At 41.7% G+C, this 17,853-nt stretch overlaps 1 protein-coding gene and 1 long non-coding RNA gene across 4 annotated transcripts in view; one reads left to right on the forward strand and one right to left on the reverse strand.

Annotated features, from left to right (window-relative positions):
- Positions 1 to 17,853, forward strand: part of LOC111246790 (uncharacterized) — a 96,213-nt gene that overhangs the window by 67,599 nt on the left and 10,761 nt on the right. For all 3 annotated transcript variants that reach the window (XR_015324997.1, XM_086985345.1, XM_086985346.1), the window contains exons 2-6: positions 4,672 to 4,713; positions 5,018 to 5,056; positions 7,845 to 7,974; positions 9,617 to 9,759; positions 9,978 to 10,114. Coding sequence is in view for 2 of the 3 variants with exons in the window: in XM_086985345.1 (XP_086841471.1) it covers positions 4,672 to 4,713; positions 5,018 to 5,056; positions 7,845 to 7,974; positions 9,617 to 9,759; positions 9,978 to 10,114 (491 nt within the window). In the remaining variant the exon portion in view is untranslated. The remainder of the gene's footprint in view (positions 1 to 4,671; positions 4,714 to 5,017; positions 5,057 to 7,844; positions 7,975 to 9,616; positions 9,760 to 9,977; positions 10,115 to 17,853) is intronic.
- Positions 12,005 to 16,190, reverse strand: LOC111246792 (uncharacterized). The gene is made up of 3 exons (XR_002671807.2): positions 16,050 to 16,190; positions 12,876 to 13,061; positions 12,005 to 12,143 (listed from the first exon to the last, which is right to left on the reverse strand). It is a non-coding gene; the product is annotated as an uncharacterized LOC111246792 (long non-coding RNA).

Consider the following 17,853-nt stretch of genomic DNA (forward strand, 5'->3'; position numbering starts at 1 on the left):
ACCAACCCATAAATGATCGAAAGATAGCCAGCTGTTCGATTTCTACACGACAGTGTGATGTTTACCTATCGAACGAAAGAGAGTACTTAACTACACCTGAATAGTCAGCAGCTAAACGGCGAGTCAGCTGAACTTGATGGCTGGTTCTCGAGCTCTGAAAGACTAAAGTATGTGTATTCGGCAATTCTAAGAAGGGCTGTCTCGCAAACTAAGCAAACGAAGCCATATAGGTTTGTTCATAGCATATTTTCAAGCAGTTTTTGGGAGTGCTCTTAAAAAAAAAATGGCAAAAACTTGTAAGAACGGTACTTTGCTCATGTGATTAGCATTACATTGTTAACTAATGCGGAATATGTTAAGAGAAAAGTTACCTGCACAGTTCGTACACACATATATCGCCACATATATTCTACCCAAAGTTGTAAGCATTAAGGAGCATCTGGTGAGGTGCCCTTACTTCTAATAGAATCGTGTATATCTGTGATATTAGATAAACTCCAAATACTTTCTTTTATCGAATGGTTTGATCCACTGTTTTGGTTAAACTTCCAAATGATGCCAGATTTACGTGCAATTTTACGTAAAATTTCAGCCACTTTATTATAACGTATCGAATTATTGTGTCTGCCTAGCCAATGGCATTGAGCTCATTATGTGGCTGAGAAGGTCGTCGTCGTTTTACAGAACTTCGAGTATACTCACCGTATGTTGAAAGGATTTGATACATAGCTTGATCAGTGTGAAGCGTACCGTATAGTTTTTTATCTATATTATTATATTTTAAGATCTGCGTTATGTTTGTCAATATCTATCAGTGCTTGTTGGCGTTTAGGCCAAAGCTCGACCCGGCTGTCAAAGGTACTATACCACTAATGTTCGACCCTATCGAATTAACGTGTGTAACAGCTTTTGAAGATGAATTTACAACCAATACTAGAAACGTAAATTGGCGCGTTAACTGGGCAGCGAACTATTGGAGGAATTACAACAGTGGAAACTCGACGCAGTGCAAAGCTCATCCAGACTACTCGCTATAGCCGTTATTGGGCGTCTTCTTGTTTTCTTAAGGGCCTCCATATATTAAGTGGCCAACGTTCGCCCTTGCTTTTACGATGAGGTCTTTAACGTTAAATTTCAGCGACATCCTGTTATTGGTTCTTGCCTGTGCCAGCCATTACCCCCGTGAGTAACAGTCCCGTCCTCATAATATAGGTACGTGTAGATATCGCCTACAAACCCATCGAAGTGTCTATCTTTTGAAGTGGAGCCCAAGTGAACATTGCTACCGGGCTGTCACGTTATAAATAGTAGTAGTATCATACCTTCAACAGGCAGTTGTTGCTTGGTGTTGGCCCTGCAGACCATGACCTTTTGATATTGTTTGGTTCGTCAGAGACAATTATTAAGTCTTACCTTTTAAGTGCAAAATTTTAGTAAAACTATAGTAACGCATGAGTGAAGCATCACAGAGTAACTTTTCTCTATCGTAGTACGATAGGTGGCTTCGTAGGCTTCATAAACGTCGAAACCGCAATCATACGGGCGGACTGATTTGTTACCAACTTCCAAAGTTCCTGTTGACATCCTATCGATGTCGCGTAGACAGTCGAGAGTACAATGGATTAAAACAGCTATAATAGCGGACCCCTTGTCTCGGGTTTCTAAGTTTGAGAAAGTTAGGCAAGCAGATGTCAGGGTCTAAGCTTTGCAAAAAAATTGTCAATGTTTAGAGAGCTGGCCCAGCAATCCAATCAGTCATCAAATCAGGGACACCCCTGTCAGAAGCTGCTTTGGTGTACAATGATTCTCTGAGCCTAAAATAGAGTAGCAAAGATCCAAATTTGTTCATTTAAGAAGAGATCTGGAACAGACGAGAAAAGAAAACTCTTTATGCTTAATAGATCAACTGAATGCTGGGTTTGAGCCTTATATGATATAACGAGCATGAGATCAGCATAGTTAATTTGGCTCAATAAACTATGGAAGGTCTAGCTGATAGATCGGTCCGTGATAACTGCGATCCCATAGTCATCGAAGCTGCTTAGACCATGTAACTGTTTTATGACAAAAGCTCTGAAATCTGAAAACGGGTTTGCCACTGTGAAACGATCCTATTGAAATAGGTGTTCCAGCATATGTAATTGAATAATAAAAAGCCTTCGAATAAGAATCCAGTGCCTGATCCTGTATACTTCGCGGACACTGAAATGCTCGTTCGCTGTCGCTGTACAACGAATAGTCGGAATCGGTTGTATGGATGGAACGCTGGCCATCAGACCTTGTTACTGCGGTTATTTTCACTTAACATGATTGATATATCTTTGGGAAATTGTCAGCTAGCTCCCAATTCTATCCGGGTACCTGCAGAAGTAATACACACACACACACATATGCATATCACTCTAAACGTAGTCCAGATGTGCCTGTGCCGCGAAGTAGCAGAATGGTGCGACCCCTACCGGTACCCGAATAATCACTAACACATGCTAATCAACACTCAACGTTTCGTATCAGCAGTACGACGAACATCTCCTAAACCGCTAGAGAGACAGACAGACAGACAGACAGCCAACCAGCCAGCCAGTCAGTCAGTCAGTCAGTCAGTCAGTCACCTCAAGTATTCAAATACCATCTCTTCTTTCAGCCAATATTGGCTATGCGAGATCGGGTGGTACCTCCCCCTCCCCTACCCGCCGAAATAAAATGGCAGCTGTAGCAGAGTAGCTGCTACGGCTGTGAGTGTTATGTCAAATATTGGCTCAGCCGACCAGTGGAAAGAGAGAAGACCGGACAAAAGGCGACGAACAAGCTCAACTTCGATCCAGGATTTAACAGGGACGCTCTAAGCAATCTCTTCTAGGGATTTTCGTTTTAATCTCTATTTTTCTTCCTGTTTTAGGTTGTAGTGGACGATCGTAGTGAAGGTATACTTACATAGACACACATAGACATATACACAAACATGCAGACGCGCAGATCCTCTGAACATAAACGCATTCAACAGGTGTGCGACATTGGCTGCTACGGCAATAGGCAATACAGGTCAAACGCGGACCAGCGTTGTCGGTGAACGATGCGAGTTTCGATCCTTTGTCTATAGTCAATCACCGCTGCGTACCTCTGCATCTACTTGGCTTGTTGTCACCTCGTTATGTGTAGACGATCTATTCTATACGAATTGAGCCTAGCTTGGAGTCCATATCGGACATACGTACGCGTCAAATGTACTATTTATATAATAAATGTCAAGGTGCGACTAACAATAAGGCTATCAATCAAGACCTATTCTGTCTTCTTATCTACCTACTATGCCATATGTAATGTATATTTATAAATATATTTTGGCTATCGTATACATACACTGACTGTTTGGGCTGAAAATACACAGGGATAATAGTAGCAGTAATCATGGTGATGGGACGTGTATGCGCAAATGAATAGCGACCGAGTCGGTTACTCCGGAGTAATTTTTTGGCAAATTTATTTGCAAGTGTTTTTTGCTTTGCTTCGTGTTTGACGTCCGATATTTGAATTGTTAGGCATCGCTTCCGCCTGGCCATTTTCAGCGCGAAATGAAGTGCGCAAACTTAGACCATCACGTGTCCTGAAGTTACCTACTGGATTACAACGGGCCAAGCACAAGTCGCTAGATGTTAGCAAGCGTGTGAAAGACGCGTAATTTTCGCTTCGAACCCAAAGAAGCGCGACACCTCGCGCCTCGGATCCAATATATCGACTTTTTTTTCTATTGGGAATTATTGAACAACCCAGTTAATTTGGTTTTTTGTATTAGCGGGAATTGCGTGTCGAAAATAGGCTATGTCAAAGGAACACCACTACATAGATGGTGCTGATGCTCCTTGGGTCCGGCTTGAAAATAGAAAATAAAAACGAAGATCCGGGTCATATGAATGCAAACAATAAAACCATTCGTGGGTACAGCAAGGCTAGTTCTGAATTCTGAATGAATCTCAGAAAATGTGCGAAGGTGCTCTCGATGGCGTACAACATCAATCTTACAAGGTTTAAAATTTAAAAATATGGATATTCAGGGAAAAAACCTCATCAAAAGCACTAAGAATAAATAACTTACACTACCTAATAAAGAAAGAAAGAAAAAAGTATTTGAAATGACTGGCACAAGGGAACTGAGAAGAGAAACCATTCTGGGCAGTGCAAAAACTACCTTGTACGCTTACACAAAAATGAAACCCTGTTCTCAAGACAGACGCTAAGGCTACAATCAGTCGGACATTACTGCGACCTTTTTATGGATCGCAAAGATTGAACCAATGTTATAATGCAATTCCATCATATGACATATGGAAACAGCCTCGTCTGAGCTGTACGCATCGATAGCCGTCACTCGATGAGGACTTTCGACCGTAGTTGTTTTGTCTGTAAGTATAATCGACGGGTAGTAATTGCTAATGAATGGACGGACGGGCTTGACGTCAGTCAGATATTGAGATCAGTTTACCATTCAGGAACGTATTCTTGACGGCAGTATTTTGTTGTATCCACGCGCGTCGCTGAAACGTCACGCGAATTCTAATTTGATTCATTGCCTCGGGAGCGGGGTGAATGCGTGGGCAACAGACCAACTCGGACCCGCAGGCCGAAGGTAAAGATCAATCTAATATTATTTTCATTTGTTTTTTTTTGTTTTAGCAGTGTCCTGTACATCTCTAATTCCGGATGCATTGACCGCAAGTACGTGTTATGTGCGAAAGTGTTTCGGTAGGAGCTAAGCTAGCAAAAACAAATCCAGTATAAGACTTTCACGTTCGAGCATAAAAATTCGATGTGATTAACTTCGATTTATTCCTAACCTACAAAACAGTGTCTTTACTACAAAGAATTTCGGACATCCTATAATACCTAATGCGGTAGTTGTTGTTGTTGTTGTTGTTGTTGTTGTTGTTCTCACGGTACCTGGTGCCTGTTCCGCTTGCAGCCGTTAGCGGATACGACACCTGTCTTTAGATGACTCTAATCATTATTCATTGTATTTCAGATATTTCTACTATAGAAACTTACGCTGAACGTTCTCGAGGTAAGCTCATCTTAAATGAGGACTTTGTGCTGACTCACCTACGTAATGAGCTTTATAATAAGATAACAACGTTTTGTGTGTTCTCGTATTACTGAAAAGAAAATACTATATAATTCTGACTCAATCAAGAACGTCGAGTATGTAAGCAATTATTTTCGTACATACTCAATATGAGAACTTTCAAGTTGAGAAATATAATATTGCTTCACCATTGTTGACAACTATAGGACTGTTCGTGCTTTAGTAGTAAGTTCCTTAATTGTGCCTTTCGCCTCTGGCTTCGCAGGCAGCACCTTGCTCTTGCACCAGAGTTCGTGCAGAAAGCAATCCGTAGTTGAACTATTTCAACTTGATTTTTTTCTGCACGAACTCTAGTGCAAAAGCAAGGTGTCGCCTGCAAAGCCGGAGGCCAAACGCACAATTAAGGAACACAAACAGTCCTATAGTTGTTAACAATGGTGAAGCTATTTCACTCGTTTATCTATGTATAGGTATGCAGTACTCTCGAAAAAGTGGCGACATTTTATCATTAAAGCCGAGTTAAAGCCACAAATGTAGCCTGCTATGTTACAGTCGTACAACCCGCAATGAAAAAAGACCCGCAAACGCAGCAAGATTTTACAGTATTTGCAACAATTTGATGCTCAATATTGAGCCTTCCTTTCCATTGGGCCTAATTGATAAGCTCGTAAAGCTGCTCCACGGTCTGACAATGGATGTCCATAACCATAGTTTAATTCCACCGAGGAAAGATTCCACCGAGGAAAAGAGAAAAGAATGCCCATGCTGCTGCTTTGGTTAATCTGCAGCTGCGTAACAAGAATGGCTGAAAATAAACTGATTATGTGTTATGGTATATCCTTTTTGCTTTGAAACAGTATTGCCGTAATCAATTGTTAACAGTGATCAAGTTAAAATTGAAACCTTTTAAATATTATCTGGGTGTTATCATCAGCCTTATGCTCATTACCCATCGTACTAGATGTCTTCAAGTAACGTGAGAGTATTGAAGAGCCTTTCTGTTTGACAAGGACCTGGTTTCTATGTGGGTCACCTTTAGAACACCCCAATGTACAAAACTCCTTGGTGAGCGGTTACTGCGCCCGTGAAGGTAATGCCGCCCCCAGACTCCGCCGCATAACACCCTACAACAGCTCTGAGTTGGTCGGACACCGCCAACCATAGGTCTTTTCATTGTCCGTAAATACGCCTGCCGGACAAGTGCTCAAGTGGTGGGAAAGTACGCTAGACTTGTGGTATAAACCGCGTCGGCAAAAGCGGCCCGATATCTACTCTCCTACACTATACAACGCTTTATTCGTTCTATTGCGTTTCATTGCGTTGTTGTTTATAACGATTTCAATAACTCGTCATGCCAAAGTGAAATCCAAGTTAGGTACCTTTGAAGAACATTGCATCGAACTATCTAGAAACATGCTTTGCTTACTGTATTAGTCGATGTCATTGTTTGTTTTTATTTTTTCATGCGGATCCTTAAGCAACGTTCATATGTTACCACCACAATGGTCGAAATCATTTACTGGTTTCGGTCTCTTAAAGCTGCACATCCATAGTCCTCGATGAATATGGCTAGGCTCTCCTATAGAATAGGCATCGATACTAAGTTTGTCTATGTGTGTTGAAAAAAAGTGTTGTAAATTGTGCTGCGTTCCACTCGGCGCGATCAGATTGATCTTGTTCGAGAAACAGGCCCTAGAACTGTTGTTGTCGGGCTAGTTAGCCAGCAAAACTCAACAAATACCTAACATGGGCATTCTCACTTGAGCTAGGGGTCTCTAGCCCAGCAGGGGGTGCACTACGCATAGAATCTGGGAGCGTTTAGAAGGAGCGGACGTACGGGGCGTATAGCACAGAGACGTAGGCGTTTCTGATAACCCGCGTTGCTCGTGGGCGTACAAGGACGTGCTGTGAGTTAGTCCGAGAAGAGGAACGAGGGAGTGCTCATGCTAACGCTTCAGCAGCTCCTTCTGCCAATTCAAACTTGCGGTTGACTCAGTTAACGTGCTGATATTGATCGTTGCTTAGATACCGTAACCAGAACGACTCTACAACTACTTCGGATGTTTAGCTAGACGAGTGCTGTCAAACGAAGCGTGCATTTGAATCTACTCGTTAACGGAGTGCTTCTTCTATTGGTTCTCTTAAATAAATAGAATGAGAAAAAAGAAATCGCTGACATCGTTTCGTGTTATCTTGACAATTAATCGTGATGCGTATCCCGCATGGAGGAGCAGAAACACTTAGGTAATGAAGTTTTGAATCATGCTTTGAAATGCTTAGGTAACTGTGACCTTAGCTTTTATGGGTCTCCTGTTCAGTTTGCTGTTGAGACATGACCTATCTAAAATGAAGAATTTAATTCAAGCCCTCAGGATCTAGCTGATTTAAAAAACAGTCCGCTTCTAATTTAAAGATGTGAGATTCTGTTGAATGAGTAACGTTGCACCGTGGTATTAAAGGTGGTAACCGAATCGGCAAGGCTAACATACATAACTTTGAAGTAGCTAGTAACGATCGAATGTTTCTATGCTATGTTTATTCCTAAGAAAGCATGAAAACTGTCAAATGTTTGTACTTAAGCATTAAATCATGTAAAAGCGTTCCTATATGCATTTTTTTAACATGGAAAATTCGAGCCGTTGCCGTGGCTCAGATTCTCTGAACATACTGAGTTCTAAATCAGATTTTACTTACCAACTGCAAACATACGTAGATCGATACATACAAACAAATAACAATCAACTTTCATGCGACTCTGATGAACTAGGAGTAATTCTCAAGGATCGATGCGGCGTTATTCGACATCCAGACATGACGATGTTATACGGCGTTGACCGATTCATCGTTACTGCAACGCACCACACGGATAGAGTGGTCTTTTTCATTTATGAGCAAGAGTACGTACCGTCAAGTTCGGTTATTATGGCAATGCACTGCGTCGTCAAACTTGCTAGTCATAATCAGAATATAATTTTGCTTTATTTATCTTTTTTAAATCAATTCTCCACATGTACGACATTTTGTTGGCCTGTGTGAACTGGCTAACCATTTAGGACCTTACATTATACACAACACGTGCTCCTGCTTTTATACGTTTACTGCTTACGTAAACAGAGAGAGACCTATGTTGATCAGTAGCCATAACACGCGTCATCTTATTGCATACGTACTAGATCTTTTCAGCTCAGTAGATAGCAATATAGAAAAGCGATAAAAGGATTTGAATAAGGTCTGTAGTATAGATTGTGGTAAATGCTAAATATATCGTCCAGGGTTAGTGTCCTCTGTCCGCAAGAGAATCTACGTGTAGTAGTTTGCTTACTAAGTTTGGAAATGCATAAGTTCATCTAGGTTTGAATTCCGACGTCCCGCTCCCTGCTTAAAAGCAACTAAGGGCCTAAAATTTTGTTACGAAGAACCAGTCAAGATTAAAGATAAACTTCGTATTCGTAAGTGCTTAAGCCTTTACTAGATAAGTAAGTCTCACACGAAGAACGAACGTTCTGACAAAATACACGTACCATCGAAAAGTTGCACTTCGATCCAAAGGCCGTAAATATGTCTATAATTCTTAAAATTTATGTTTAAGCCTACCTAACAAAAACTGTCAATTCATTTTAAGAAGAAATCTTACTTACCAGATCATGAGCCTGCGTGAATAAAGCAAAATCATATGATTACTATTATATTTTATGTATGGAATATTTGAATCAGGTTGTTGCCGTCATCCGGCGTTTTTCTCTAGCAAAGCAACTCATCTCATGCTGTTATTTGTTCCTTTCTAGCCTATAGTCCTTCATATGTCCAGCACATGTTTTCACATTAGCAAGAAGTTAAATCTGAACTTCTTGCTAATGTGAAGCAGGCATGGTTTGATTTAGCCTGTTACGCGTTTACTCGGTTGCAGTCATCCTGGTTAAACTACTACGATTTTCCCGTTACAACTCTTTACATTCTATCTTCAAAGCTCAATACATGAACAATGTCAAAGACAAAGAGTCATTTAATGGCCTTATTATGTAATCCTTTTAGCAGTTTTTTTTTAATAATTCAATGGCCTTGCTATGACTGTTACGATATCTGCGTTCTGTAACTTGGCAGTTGATCCGTTAGCATGCCGGCATCAGCGATGCCGTTCTCGAATCCAATGAATTAAGTTATGAATTTTCTAGTGTTGACCCATTACCCAATCATGATTGCTTTACTATTATCAAATGATGAGCTTTGAATAGACCCACAAACCGTAGTCCACCCGAAAAATCAACCAAGGAAAAAACGAATGAGTCGTGTTGATGTACCTACACAGAAAAGATAGAAATCGATCTTTTTTTTTCTAAGACTGGCACTTAGTGTCTACTATACAGAGCCCATTTCTCTCAGTTATACGGCTCTTGCCATTCGATTATTCTCGTAAACTCCACGAGATATATTTAAAACCGTTTTTAAAACACAATCCCAAGTTTCTTTCAGGCCCATGAATATTTTAGTTTATTGTGGCTTCTAATAAAATACGAACAATATTCTTGTGGTGATTTGTAGGGATGATGCCAGTTTTAAGACCGACGCCCCGCTACCCCCCTATCCAAAATATCCAATAATCTCCGAAAAAAACACCGCTGAGATTCATTTTCGTGAGGACAGCAGAGCCCGAATATCACTTTTCTACCGCATTTTGAACATTGGTATGCTAAATTTAATTTAACGGAGTTACCCTTACCCGAATTATTGCCAGCTATCCATATCTAGACCGACGTAGAATAGAGAATTTCTAAGCTTGATTTTCGTTCGTGGAATAAAAAATGGTAAGGATACGCATATATATATGGAAAAAACCTGACATAACTGTTGATTATAGTTTTTGCCATAGGCTGAAAGCAGTCTTTTCGAAAACTAACTGTAGGCGACTTCGGAAACGCTGAAAGTCTTCGGAGGCTGCTCTGTAGAGGGAGGGAAGGCCGGTGCCAGCCGCGTTCAAGACAGCGTTCTACAGACATACATTATCTTCTGCTCACGTTTCCAACGGATTTTATGGGTGAGGTTAGTGTCACGGCAGATTAATGGGTACGGGCATATATGGCATAATTTTTACACAAATTTAACATTAAAATGTACGTAAAGTACATATTTGATGAAAAACTAATCCAAGTTCGTGTATTTTTCCATTCTCTAAAGCCCAATGCATTAGCTAGTTGCGATTTGAAAGGGGCCAGCCACAAGGAACTAAATAATATTTCTTTTTTTTTTATGTTGAATTGCATGCTACTGTCTATGTACAGACATAGAAGGGCATCATAGTTTTCTATCAAAACTCTTAGGCTTTGATGAATCTTTACTAGAGCTGCTTGAATTTCTGAACGACCTCTGTCAAAATAAAGTATCACCTGCAGCTGTCACTACTTACAGAGCCGATCCTCTGAAGATATATATATCTTATGTTTAAAATATTTATATGTTAATAAATAAAATAATAATAAAAAACCTCATGTGCATGTAGCCGATGTAGCGGCTTGCACAGTTTCGATCGATTAAGACATGTTCCTATATAACGTGTCAATCACTGAAGCTCCATTAAAAATAGCATGCTCTCTGAAGATGAATATTTCTGAATCTGATTGTGCAGCTCAGCTACGGCAAACGGAGAGTAGCAACAGAGATTCAACGGCACCACGATAACAATGGTAGTGATCTTCATTAAGCTAGTAATGGACTCTCAACATTACTACAGACGACCATCTCTGCTGGTTACCATCCTGTCGCCCATGATAAATGTAGTCAACGTGTCGGTTGGTGACAACATTTTAACAATGTGTCGTCATCCTCGGCGTCATTTTGGCGAAAAATCTTACGTTAAATATTTATTAGCTATTATAGCGCACCTGCCTATATATGCCCGCGTGTGCCTAGGTGTGTGTGTGAAGAGAAATCTACATCGGATTACCTCTATCCGATAGCAGTTACATGTGGGGATCGTAAATCATGTTTTCGACAAGGCGTGAACTAACCGCCAAACGTACGAACGCTGCGAACGAAAACGATGTAGCTATTTTTGCTTTAACTCCCTTCTTTGGGTTTTGTGGGAGGAGATGGGGTTGCCCAGAAAAAAACTGAGTTGAAGCCACGGACAACGACATATCGCACGCCTTCGGGCTTCAGCGCCCAAATGGGTTTCCCATTTCGTATGCTGAAAGCTTAACTGCCTCACAACGTCCGTTCGAGTCGACGCAGTTAATGAAGAACGTGCCGTGACTAACAAACGGGGTCTTGGCGTAAGTATCCAAGAGAATTGCATTTCCTGTCTAACAAACGGTCATACCGTAAATCGACGCAGTGTTTTTGTGGAAGGGGGCTGGTAAGTTAACAAATAGCTACAAGCCCTCATCGACGCGCCATTACTGCTAAGGTTATCTTTGTTGTTTCCTTGTTGACGACGTTTGTTGAGAACCACAGGCAAAAAAGCGGGAAACACAAGAACCAGATATTACAGTTGCTCTCTCCAGACGGGGTGTGCCCGTAGTCAGCTATAGCTGCCATGTTATCTACATTTACAATTGTAGGAAAGATAAATATCGTTGTCATCTGTACCATCCTCTTTGTCCTGCGAATCAAACTTTGTTGTTCAAACAAAGTTTGAGTCGTAGTTGACCACTGATCGCGAACAAGCTGGCCACTTTGGTCAGCTTTTGCGTATAACGACAGCTGAACTGTACTCTGTATTGGTGCACATATTTTGCAATGGACGCTCGATGTTCGTACTGCATTAGGTACTGTTCTCGCTATTCATGCATACATTATAAACACGCTTTGTCGTGCTTCTTCCCGCCATCCAACTGCCTATTGAAAATTTTCTGGAGATAGTAGAGAAACAGAAAGCTTTAACGATACAAACACTTACTGTACAGAATGATCCGTACCATACTGATGAGTGATGAGTAATAGCGTAGCCAACTGCTACGCCGGTCTCAATTACGCGTATTGTGTTCTGTGTCCATTCGCGGCAGCCGTATAGCTGTCAGCCCTGAATCGGACGGCGCAGGATGCCTCGTAGCCCATGATACGAAGACAGCTGCTGAAGAAGTAGGTAGAGCCGATATTAATACATATTGTATGGCACTGATGTATTCATGAGGTGGACCGGATGGGGCAACTAAGGAGCTATACGGGGCAGGTTGACTGGCTTGAGAACCGAGGCCTCTAACTGAGCGCCTGCTCTATAGCGTTCACTGGCCCTCTAGGGGCGAACAGGATAAAAGGCTTGCCATTGGCCAGGATACCATAACAGATGGGTCCTCCATTGGTCCGGGTGGTCATGCGGGTTGTCACGATCGCTCATTGATCGCTGATGTCGTAGTTGAGTTGTCTCTCCACGATCTTCGTTAGCTAAGCGGGGCGCGCATTGGATATCGAAGAGTCAAAAAAAAGCAGCATGGAGCAGACTTCTGCATCAGCATGAAAGCGCTGTGATTGCATTAATTGCCTGTGTGCCCATTGGCACAGATACGGCTGGTTAGTAGCTAAATGGAGACATATTGAGAGCGTGTTCGCCCGCGCAGAGAAACAGAAACTCTCACAGAAACCCTTTACAAGTGACAGACAGTATAGGCTTGTGTATATCTATCTATCCATGCTCGAATGTGATGCGACGGCCTGTCAAGGAAATTCTTTTGAGGAAAACTCAAATGCCCACGGATGTTGGACGTATTTTACAGACTATTTGGAAAACTTTTGAAAACGGTTACGTTTAGAACTACGCGCCTGCTTTTGATAGGACAGAAAAGTAACCTGCCCCCCGTATACTTACATGTTAGATGCTTTCCTTATATAGCGGACTGTGTCGAAGTAGATGATTGAAAAGCTGTTTATTACGCCTTGCTTAGCTGTGATTGTGTCATTTTTATGCCAACAAACAAGGGCGAGTTTGCTGTTGTCGTTTCAATATAGAATTTATCCTGATGTAGGGTTGACCTCGGCGTCCTTCTCGGATGCTCTATATTAGATGGGTATACAGAAGCGTGGCGATACATGAGTTAACGTTACTAAAAGAAAGCGTATGAACCAGGCCAATCAGAGAAGGCCTTTATTTGACATTAACTCGGCTTAACTCAGTTTCAAAGGCGAACGCAACAACGCACATCTTAGCCCTTCGACCCAGTTACCGCGACTCTCGAAATATGCTGTTATATCTCCAGGAAATACTTTCCTTCTGAAACCTACCAAACCTAGTCAAAACTCACAGATGTACGGATTTGTCTTCAAAAGTCAATGAAACTAAGGTTGGCTATTCGTTTGTTCGCACTGAATGGTAATAGTTAGGAGATTTGGTAAACCCTAGCACACGGTCCATTGACCATTAACAAATCTATTCACAACATAATCGTGCTTACCTTGCTGACTCAAGCCGTAAACGCTTAATTATGTTCAAGTTGTTACCAAAATATACGAAAGCAAGAAGAAACTATTCGTATAATATCCCTTCATTTTCTATATTTTTTAAGTGAGCTGCGCTGTGTTCTTAATACTCACGTCTCCTTAGTTCTATATTAAATGCATGCCGTTTTGCCATATGCCTCAAAGAGAACGCTCTGTTATAACAACGATGGTAGTGAAAACATTTCGTGCAAAAAATAGCTTTACGCTGACCATTATAACGTAAGGCGATTTTCATCGCCTTCAGCAATTGTTGGGTGCCACTATCTTCCGATCTTCGATGAAGACAAGCCTATTTTTCCTCACGAGCCCTCACTTCGGAAGGATGGACGGTGCTTCAAAGGCGCGCCCTAACTGACTTCATTTGGTTGCGCTACCTCGTTAGTGGCGATGACAGCCGCTGAAAAAGGCTATTGGCGAAGACGCGAACGATAGCTGACGCCGGCAGAAACCTTACTGACAGCGAAGAGAAACAAAAAGTCGAAATAGCATTGAACGCTACTCACGTCGAACAGTCTTCGGTGGCCTCAACAGTTTCGGTCTACTCGATCGTAGTACGGGCCTCTTTTTTTTCTTTAAAAAAGGAAAAACCTGTATACAGCAACGGATAGAAAGAAACCAATGACTATGAGAAGCTTAGCTGGCGTCTCGTACGCACCGTGACACATCGTAGTACGTGGTCACTAACAGCCGCCGATGCTGGTTGTGGCCAGAGTGTAGTGAGCTCTCGCGCAGTATATATCAAAAAAACAAGCGAAAAATCGCTGGTCTATCAGAACGACGACTCACAAAGATTTGGGAAAGTTCTGGTTAAGGTGAGGAAAGGCAACGAGATCTGAAGGTTATAAAAGTGGTTCAACAAGAGACGACAACAATAACAACAGCAATAGCAACAACGAAGCCAAAGGGATCATTGGCAAAAACGGATCAACAGTTTCGGGCAGTCATCGACCAACAAGCAAAAACCGATTGGATCGGGTACCGTGGATAGTCTTCAGCCTGTGTCTTCACCGGCGTAAAAAACGTGGAGATTCCGTTGAACAAACACAAGAGTACTACGATCCGGTCATCTAAGCGAGGGTTAGCGCTACCATTTGCTGCAGTTATTGCTGCTGTCGATGTACAGGGTTAGTGCTCCGGATAAGTGACTCGGTGGATCATACGTGAGCCTCTCGATCGACCTAAACAGACCTTGACCGCAGGTAGCACGCCATGGAACGGAGTAGCCAGCGTCTTTGCCAACCATCGCAACTAATAGTTATCATCACAACCAGCAGAACGAGAACAGCGAGTAACAGAAGCAAAATTGGGAAAAAGCAGATGAAAAAGCATAAAAATTCGCTTTAAGTCTAGCTAGCTTTAGTCAGACGGATCCGACGCAGGTAAAACAGGCGAATCGAAGCAAATAAGGCAACTGAAATATAAATAGAAGGGAGCAACAGGATAATGCTAAAAGAACTAAAAGCCAAATGCGACAAAGAATAACAAATTAAAAAATGAAAGGAAAGGTGCGAACCAGGCTGATAGGCTGACGAATGCAGAGAAAATGTTGGTTCTCAGAGCCCAGCCATGACCATCGCAAAGGCCATATTCGGACATCCACAATACAAACAAACATAGATAAAGCAGCCGCAGTAATTGACGTTTGTAAGAAAAAACAAACGGGTAATAGGTAAGCAACTATGCGCGTTTTACACCGTAAGAGCGTCTGTGGACTATTAAACACACAGAAGAGCGTTTATATAGAGAGGTAAATCGGTCGATCAATGTAAAGTGTGGACGAAGACAATGAAAAAGAGCAGGAAGGACAAGAAATACGAAATGGAAAAATAAACAGAAAGGGCTCTTGGTGGTAAGCCTTGTGCCGATCGATAAATATTGTATATATAGGGCCATTGTGTGCATGCGTGTGTGTTCTTACATTTGCGATAACGATTTCAAATTCGGCTTGAGCAAATGTGTGTGTGAAGTGTGACGGAAAAGCTGAAACTGGTCATTCTGATCAAGCCGCAGAGGGTCATAAATGTAAAGGAGATGTTTGCCGATAACAGCCAGAAACTGATTATTGAGGTTTGACTCAATAAGAGAAATAAACAGATTTTTGATGTATCACCAAGCAGCTGTTAACAGACAGATCTACAGGCATATAAAATGAAGATTTACGTACGAAACGTCGTCGTACGTTTTTAGTCAACGTCGAACGACTTACTCGTTCGAAATTATAGCAAAGTAAGCAGACGGCATAGGACACAGGTAGGTTCATTACAAACTGCGCGTAGAATGACAACAAGGGTAATTCCTGCAATGCATCCAGCAAGTATGCTCTGCAATTTGTACAATGTTAACACAGTGAGCGCAAGTGCGACCCCTAGACGAAGACTGATCACGGCTGCACGAAGGCGTGAGCAACTTCAGGTACCTTGAAATGTTTTGAGATTCAGAAAAAACCGGGATTGCCTTTAGAGCTAGCCAAACAGCATCGTGGGAAGGGACGAAAACGTTTTTTATGCGCAGTAGCCCATCAAGTAAATAGGAAAGTGATACATACTATATATAGTGATATAGAGGAACGTCTCTGTAGACACCAGGATCGCTGTCTGTGAAACCAACACTGCCACAAGATCGACATGTTATATAACTTTCTCGGTAGGAAAGTTCGAATGAAAGCTTCGCAGAACTAATCTGTGAGAGTAATACAAGTGTATTTTGGCTGAATTGGCCCTTCGTTGTTTAACGAAAAATTATGCCGAGACGCTCAAGCCGAAAATATCAGTTACTCGGCTCCTTCCTACTGGCGATACACTCAATTTGGTCCTTACCGCAGCACGAATAATAGGCTTTTAGTGCGGACAATTAGCAATGGGAAATCAATGGAATCAAGCCATTGCGAAGTGTCCTAATACTACAACGTGTTTTCATTGCTAAAGATCTCTTATATTCATTTGGTTTTCTCTGTTTGTCTGTCCTAAAGTTGTCGACGGACACCCATATCTATGTTACGCACTTGAACAATTCGGAACATCACTACCCCGTAAGCGGACCTCCCTTTTGATCGACACGGTTAGATCACGTTAAACCGTACATTCGTTGTGGAGGAGATATATCGGCCTTATTCAATAGCATCGACAATAAGGTATTGAACAACTAACGTTAAGTTGGCTAATTAACTTCATATAAAATGCCGCGCCATCTGAATCTATTCTGCTGATACGCCCAACTGACACAGCGGCCGCCTTCCAGTCGATACTGAGGGTCGACGCTGCGGTACCCTGTCAATGTAATAGCGTTTTTGGATACAGTAAGTAAAAGTTCATACGTTTTCGTTCGATTTCGCACAGCTCGATGTCGTATGAGGCTTACCAGTTGTCATCAAATAGAAAAAGACGGAGCGTTTATTGGCCTTTAAATAATAATCAAGCAGTTCTCTAGCTGTGTATGTCTCTGAAGTTCCCAAAAAGAAATGTCATTCAAGCAGAACTTAAGAACTTACCGTCCAACATACCTGTACGTATTCTCGAACAGTAACTCCAAAGAAATTCAAAGGGGACTTGTTTGATGCAGCTCAAACTCATTTGTAAGGCTCTATCGTAATTGTATATTCGCCGGTCTTACCTATAGTATATGTCGGCGTTTAGCATAAATATGTATCCGAACATTGTCTCTGAAAATCTCCGTCTGCAACGCTTTCTGCGCAGCAAGGATTATATGGTGGCTATTAAAAAAAGAAAAATTTTTTTCATCAGCGATTTTTTCGACCACAACTTCTTTCTTCATGGATCCTATTGTCACTGGGGAATCCCGCTTTCTATTTAGATCGCGAACTACGCAATGACCAATCGAACCGGCTTTAGTCAGGATACAAGCGGCCAACTAGCGAGTTGTTTGTTCTGAATAAACATAACACACGTTTACGCTCTCTCTTCCCTAAAAAAAGAACGCATCTGGAGCTGATTCCGTGACTAAGAGCATCTTTTGCCTAAAGGTTACCTTATGCCTAAAAAGTTACAATAGAAAGTAACAGGCGTTAGTTGATCGCGCATTCTTGAGTACGTTGACTATTTTTGTTTTTATCACGACAGCCACGGCAGCTGCTCTAACCGTAGGCAGTGTTCCCACCACCATATTGGTTAATTTCGAATAAAGCACATATTTACGATATTACGCAAGTTCTATGTGGAACGCCCAAACGCGCCAGGTAGACGTAGATTAATACGTCTATCTAGCGCGTTATATACGAACAGAATGGAACTTCCGCACCAGTTCTATGCCCAGGTCTTTTGTTTATTTATGAACGTTCGTTCGACAAAAGCTTAAAGGCTCTCCTAGTAATTTTTAATTTTGTGAATCGTAAA

The sequence above is a fragment of the Varroa destructor genome, unplaced genomic scaffold (assembly GCF_002443255.2).
Source record: "Varroa destructor unplaced genomic scaffold, Vdes_3.0 BEIS01000003.1, whole genome shotgun sequence".
Taxonomy (NCBI): domain Eukaryota; kingdom Metazoa; phylum Arthropoda; class Arachnida; order Mesostigmata; family Varroidae; genus Varroa; species Varroa destructor.